This window comes from Callospermophilus lateralis, chromosome 6 (genome assembly GCF_048772815.1).
Source record: "Callospermophilus lateralis isolate mCalLat2 chromosome 6, mCalLat2.hap1, whole genome shotgun sequence".
NCBI lineage: Eukaryota > Metazoa > Chordata > Mammalia > Rodentia > Sciuridae > Callospermophilus > Callospermophilus lateralis.
The window spans coordinates 8,724,923-8,731,926 of NC_135310.1; the positions used below are offsets into that span (position 1 = coordinate 8,724,923).

General features: G+C 47.7%; 1 protein-coding gene across 1 annotated transcript; it reads left to right on the forward strand.

The window, feature by feature from the left end:
* The first annotated feature begins 4,700 nt into the window (after positions 1 to 4,700).
* On the forward strand, positions 4,701 to 5,708 carry LOC143401732 (mas-related G-protein coupled receptor member H-like). The gene has a single exon (XM_076859358.1). It carries the CDS (start codon positions 4,701 to 4,703, stop codon positions 5,706 to 5,708), a length of 1,008 nt encoding a protein of 335 aa, XP_076715473.1.
* The last annotated feature ends 1,296 nt before the right edge of the window (positions 5,709 to 7,004 follow it).

Below are 7,004 nucleotides of genomic sequence, written 5' to 3' on the forward strand. Positions count from 1 at the left end.
GAAAGTAAACACTGGAAATGCCAATAAATAACATGTTTCAGACAACATGGTCAAAAACAGAAATGGGGGTGACTTTGCAAAGAAGGTGACTGCCCCCCTGTGACCACAAGAACACACTGGAATCTTCATGGAAGATTTTGCAAACTCTACCCCACTTCCAGGATGAACTGGGCTTCTCCTTGGAGCTGCTCCTACCTGCTGGCCCTCCCACCCCTCTGTGCACCAGAATCTCTAGGGACAGTTAGAGATGATGTAGATGGGAGAATGGGGTGCCTGGGAACACGGGGAGCAGAAGTGGAGTCAGAAAACCCCTACATCCAGGAGAGGCTATGACAGCAGGTTGCAGAGCTAGGGCAGGTCCCTGGAGCCCCGAGTCCTCAATGCCCATATTGAATGGGGATGACCCTGACCACACAGGACTCCTCTGACAAGCACATGAAAAAAAACCAATGAAAACACCCAAAACATGTAAAGCATAATTTTACTTGGTTTATTTCTACTCTCTTACCCGATTTTTCTTTTAAATCCAGGCTCACGCCCACCACCAAGAATAATAAAACATAAAGTTCGAGGAAGGACATTTTTGTTTTCTAATGCACTGAGTCCAGGCAGAAAGTCAGTGTGGGCCGTGTTATGCAGAGAGCACCGTTCCCTTATTTGTTCATATTTCTTTCTAGGCGCGCTGTAAGCAGCGCTGGCCACCACACAGGGCTGCAGGGCCTCCAGACCCGGTCTGGCCCGGCCCTGAGCACACTGCTGCTGGGAGCTCCCTCAGGGATACTGGCCTGGTGGGAATATATCCCCTGTAAGGTCTTGAAGCTTCCCTTCCTGCTCCTCCTTTTGCCCTGGGCCCCTGGCAGGGTCCTTGTGGCTGCTGACTTAGTGGACGAGAAAGAAGGAAAGAGAACTGAGCTTGGGTGAGGAACATTCAACATTCACCCCTTTTGGGGGACCAGCTCTGAGGCCAAGCGGCTGGCCCAAGGGCCTGAGCTTCCGGTGGAGAGGAGGAAGAGCACAAAAGAGCTGGTGCATTCTTGCAGGTCAGTGAGAACACCGGCCCCCACCTGAGAAGAAAAATGGAAACACAGAGCGACATACCCAGGAAGAAACAAAAAATATTCATAACAGGCTTATGAAAACGTACACCTCACTAGTCATCAGGCATGCCGATCAAAACATTTAGATGTCATTTTTCCTTCTCCATTTTGTACTGTTTTAGGAAGAGGCCTGATACTGAAAGGTTGGATTGTGCAAGCTCCCTCTTGAGCTGCTTCTGGAAACAAATCACTTTGAAAATGGTCAGAGTGGGGACTGACATGCACTCAACATTTGCTCTGGTTCGGGACATAGCGTAGGAGCTCTCTAAAGAATGAGATCATCAGTCTTCTCAGCACCCATGGGATGCACCACCATTATCTCCATTGTATAGACAGGGAAACAGAGATCTGAAGAGACCAGCAGTTTGCCTGAGGTCAGATAATTAGTAACCTGGAGGTGCATGTCAAACCCAAATCTCTGATCCCAAAGCCCATGGTCAAAGCCTTAAAATCCCGTATGAGTAATTGTTCTTGTAATAATCTGTCCCAAGGAAGTGATCAGAGATAAGAGAAAGACAGATACACAAGGGTACACCCTCTCCTGAAATTATGGAGGCTTATTAACTGCAGATGTTTTCTAATAGGGGAATTATTTTTAAAATAACAAACAAAAGATAGAATATCATTATGGAGTCATATTTTTGAAGAAATTTTAATAGAAACAAAGTGTTGATGATATGATGTTAAGTTAAAAAGGCAAGTGTAAAATCACATAGACTACAGTTTCCAAGACACGTGAACAAATTAACGTAGGTTATCTTTGGGTTGACAATGAATAATTTAATATTTCAAAATAGGTAGAGAGAGCTGGGCACGGTGGCACATGCCTATAATCTGAACAGCTCAGGAAGCTGAGGCAGGAGGATCACAGGTTTGAAGCCAGCCTCCGCAACTTAGTAAGGCTGTAAGCAATGCAGTAAGACTCTGTCTCAAAATAAATAAAAAGGGCTGGTGATGTGTGGCTCAGTAGTTAAGTGCCCCAGGATTCAATCCCCAGTCCCAAAAACAATAGGTAGGAATTTGAATCCCAACACAAAGAAATGATAAATATCTGAGATGACAGATAAACCAATGACCCTGACCTGATCATTACACATTGTATACATTAAATGTGTATAGAAAAATCACAGCATGCCCCATCAACATGTACAATTACTATGTGTCTATTAAAAATAAAAGAATTCATCTTTGGGTGGTAAAATGGGAAAATTGATTTTTTTTGTTTTCTTCTTTTTGCACAGTTTGTGAAATAAGTAGTTATTATTTTTAGCATTCAAAAAAATGCAAAAGAAGTTGAAGCAGAGGCTCCTCTTCCACGGTGGATTGGGTTTGCCAGTGTAAGAGGGGAAGATGTGGATGGTAGAAAAGGAGCAGGAAGGACTCAGAGAAGGGCCAAGCCACAGACTGCCTGGGACACGAGGGACAGTGTGCTTCTGAGACTTCCGATAATTGGCTCTCCTGCCCATTCCCTTCCCCTGAAGCCTTACAAGGGAAGCCACAGGAATGCCCTGGGGCCCTGTGGCTGCTTGGGTAGAAGGACATTCTCACCAGCCACTGTGGTTGGTGGTGGTGGAGAGGGAAACCCCAGAGCTACTACTGGACCCAGAGACAAGAAGGGGCACAAGTGAAGCCAGCCCAGGGTGGGAGGAGGCCGGAGGCGGGCAGGTCCTGGCTGAGGCTCTTTCCCCCTGGCACAGTTGTGAATGGGGAAGGCAAACCACTTTCCTTCAGTACTTACAGCAAGCCGCACAGAAGGCTCTGGGACCCCAAGAGGCCTGGGGATTCTCCCTACCAGCAAGCAAGCCATCGGTTCTGCAGCCACAGACACCTCCAGGTGTCCTCCAATTCTAGTGAGTTCTCCAATTCCAGCATCCACCTGGAGACAGTGTCAGATGGCACCAGCTGAGGACTGGTGCCCAACACTGCTCCCCATCTTCAGATGCCAGTCCCAAGACCCAGGAAGTTTCACCTGTGCTTCTGTCTCACAATATAAACCAGGGTTCCTGCGATTGAACCTTCGTTGGGTTCTATTAATTTGCTCAAGTGGCTCACAGAACTCAGGGGAACATTTACATTTAGTGGTTTATTTTAAAGGATGTTACAAAGGATGCAGATGAAGAGGTACATGAGGTGAGGTCTAGAGGGACACAGACTTCCATACTCTCTCTGGGCACCTCCGTGTGTTCTGCAGTATGAAGCTCTGTGGACCTGTCCTCCCAGGTTTTATGGAGGTGCATTACATTGGCATGATTGGTGACATCATTGGTCATTGATGATCAATAACCTTCAACCCCTCTTCCCCCCCTGCAGGTTGCAGGATGGTGCTAAAAGTCCCAATCCTCTCATCCTGCCTTGGTCTTTCAGTGACCAGCCATATCCTGAAGCTTCCAGCCACCAGCCACTTCATTAGCATGCAAAAGACACATTACTTTGGAGATTCCAAGGATTTCAGGAGTGTATGCCGGGAAAAGAGAAAAAACCAAATACATATTTCATAGTATCTCAATTGGTTATAGCTAAGGTTCACTGGCTGTCCTGGACATTCAGCCAAGTCTTAGAAAATGTGTTCCAAGTTTCCAAGGAAGACTGACAAGTGACTCTTAACACAGTCCCATCTGTCAAGATGAGACGGCTTATCCTTTGCTGTCAAGAGTCCACAGAGAAACAATCTAGAAAGCCCTGTAAGCCCTAACCTTCTAGGACACTTTTAGGAATCCTGTTCCTACCCATGTCTCAGTGGGTTGGGGTCAGGGAATCCTCAGGCAACCAGGACACCAGGTAAGGACAGAGAAGTGTGGACCAGGCAGTCCTGGGCCCCGACCCCACAATCCTGCATGCCCGCCCATCCTAGGTAGCCCTTGTCCCCTGAACCCCAGTTCAACAGAGCAATCCTCTTTTCTTCCTCCCTCCCTCTCCCCCTGTCTCTCCCATTGGCAGCTGGATCGTCCTGTCAGCTAAGCCCAAGAGGATGACCCTCAATGTACAAGAGAGAAAGACACAAACAGTTGTTAATTGTGTTTACTGGTGCATATAAACTGTTGGGGGGTTATGTGGATATTATAAACAAAAGCCAAGGCATGGGAAAGGGACAGTATTTCAAGAGAGAGATGGGGCAGAAGTTTCTAGACACAACCATGAGCGCTTACTTCTTTGTGCATGGGCTTTTGATTGATCATTGGTACGTTTTTTTATCCTTTTTTATTTTGGATCCTTTCTCCTAGCTCTGTCCTCTATTTTTGGTAAGAACCCTTAGAAATCTCTTTTAGGAAGGCAGGGGACAAATTAGGAACACAGTGGGTTTTTCCACGGGGCCAGAGAGAAAGTATCCTGGTTGGAGGCAATGGCTGGAGGTGAGGTTAGAAGCCCAGCCTTGGGTTCAGTGGAGGAAACCCAGAGATCACAGTGGAATCTGCCTGGGCAGAGAACAGAAGGGGAGAGGAATGGGGGAAGAAGATGGGAAACACAGCAGCACACATCCTCCCACACCACTGTGAGGGAGGATCAAAAACCAACTCACTGTGGGATGCACAGCAAATGACACCATGAGCTCCATCTTCCATTTCTGACCACAGGTGTGCAGGAGGAAACCAGTGATCCCCAAGAATGGAACCATGGACCGTGACCCTGAATCCTTCGGAACCCACACTGTATCCCAAAAACGCCTCCCTGGATGGAACAACCTGGTCATCAGAGCAGGTGAGGGAGCCCCTGTCAGAGGCCGAAAGAGAGCACGGCCATGTCTACGTTTCCCTGCTCATCTGTGTTCCTGGAGTCACTGGGAACGGACTCCTGATACTGTTTCTCATCTTCTGCATCAAGAGGAAGCCGTTCACTGTCTACATTCTGCATCTGGCCATTGCCGACTTCATGGTCCTTCTCTGCTCGTCTATCTTCCAGCTGGTGGACAGCCTCCACCTGCACGATGACACCCTGCTGAGCTACGTCCTCCTCCTCATGATCTTCGGCTACAACACGGGTCTGCACCTGCTCACTGCCATCAGCGTGGAGCGCTGCCTCTCGGTGCTTTACCCAATCTGGTACCAGTGCCGCCGCCCGAGGCACCAGTCGGCCGTGGCCTGCGCACTGCTGTGGGCTCTTTCGGTGCTGGTATCGGGGTTGGAAAACTTCTTCTGCCTTCTGGCAGCGGAGCCGAGATTCCCAGAGTGCCGATACGTGTACGCCTTCTCCTGGGTCTTGACCTTCCTTGTCTTCGTTCCTCTCATGATCTTCTCCAACTTGATCCTCTCCGTCCAGGTCTGCTGCCACCTCAAGTCCCGTCAACCGGCCAAGCTCTATGTGATCGTCACGGCCGCCGTCGTCTTGTTCCTGGTCTTCGCCATGCCCATGAAGGTCCTGTTCATCATCGTCTACTACTCCAACCCCAGCGACGAGTCTGTGTGGAAGTTCTTCCCCTATCTGAACCTGCTGTCCACCATCAATTGCAGTGTGAATCCGATTGTCTATTTCGTGGTGGGTGGTCTTAGGAGAAAGAAAAGTAGAAAGTCCCTGAAAGAAGCGCTGCTGAAGGTCTTTGAGGAAAAGCCAGAGCCAGCTTCAGGTGGGAACGCTGCCCCTTCCTCTCCGACCTCGAGGTCCTTAGGACACTCTTGAGGGTCGGAAGCTATCTCCATGGGAAAAGGTGACATGTTCTGAAAACACCTCTCTGCTTTCCCACCTGCAGCTCACCTAAGATAAAAATCAGTTCCTTTGTTCCTCCTGGGAATTAGTAATAGCAACAAGACATGCAGTCCACACAATCCACCTGGCCACTGTGGCTTCGTGACAGCTAACCTTTTAGGACACTTACTCTCTTCCAGGCACCAAGCCCCACGTTTTACACACATTGTCTCAGTTCATCTCTTAACAACCTTAGGAACCAACACTGTTACTCGGCCATGAAAGGTGAAGGAAGTGGGGCTTCCAGAGGTTTAGTAAAGTTACGGCACATGGAAGGCCCAGCTGGAACAGCACCCACCGAGCCGGACCCCAAGCCCTCCCTTGCACCCATGATACCCAGGACTGTCTTTGAGAGGTGATATCTTAAAACTGTTTGCACTAATGTCTTCAACACCACTCCCCACTGTCTCTCCCTTAGGTCTTCTTTTCAAACCTTGTGCTCCTGATTAGTCAGAGGAAAACGTTTTCTTCTTAGAAAGGAATGTGAATTGTTGGAGACGCAAAGATGACGATGAATACTTATAAGGGACTATCAGCCTGTCCTATTGAAGTGTCCCTATTATTTACATATTAAGAATTCATCCCGGTTCAATCCCCAACACCACAAAAAGAAAAAAAAAAAAAAGAATTCATCCTGGGATGTGTTGGGGAATAGGAGAACTATCCCATAAGTCCTTTAAGAATGTCGTCTTGTAATAGTGAGCAGGAACTGCCGGGCTTGGTGGCACATGCCTATCATCTGGGCAATGTAGCGAGACTTTGCCTCAAAATAAAACAAAAAGTAGCTAGGGATGTAGTTTACTGGTAGAGCACTTGCTTAGCATGTGTGAAGCCCTGGGTGCAACCCTCAGTACCATGAAAATTTAAAAATAAAATAAAAAGCAAGGGAATTTCAAAAAGAATCACTGAAGCTTTGCTTGACCATGGAAATTTTCACTTTTGTCTCCCTCCCTCCCTCCCTCCCTTCCTTCCTTCCTCCCTCCCTCCCTTCCTTCCTTCCTTCCCTTAATCTGTGGTATGGATATATCCATAAAATACAACAGATGGAAGAATACTTTATTTGCAAAATGTGTACAAAACAAAACCATGTATTTTTCTAGAGAATTTCAGCGCATGGCTATTTCACCATCTCTTCAGCCCACCATCCCTCATTTCTCAATTCAGTTCTGAGTACCCGACTTGAGATGCTGCCAACTCTTTTTGGAATGAGGTGTTTTCTTTTTTTATTAC

What these genes read in the sequence shown, in the direction of transcription:
- LOC143401732 (XM_076859358.1), top strand. Translation starts at nt 4,701, where the DNA reads ATGGAACCATGGACCGTGACCCTGAATCCTTCGGAACCCACACTGTAT.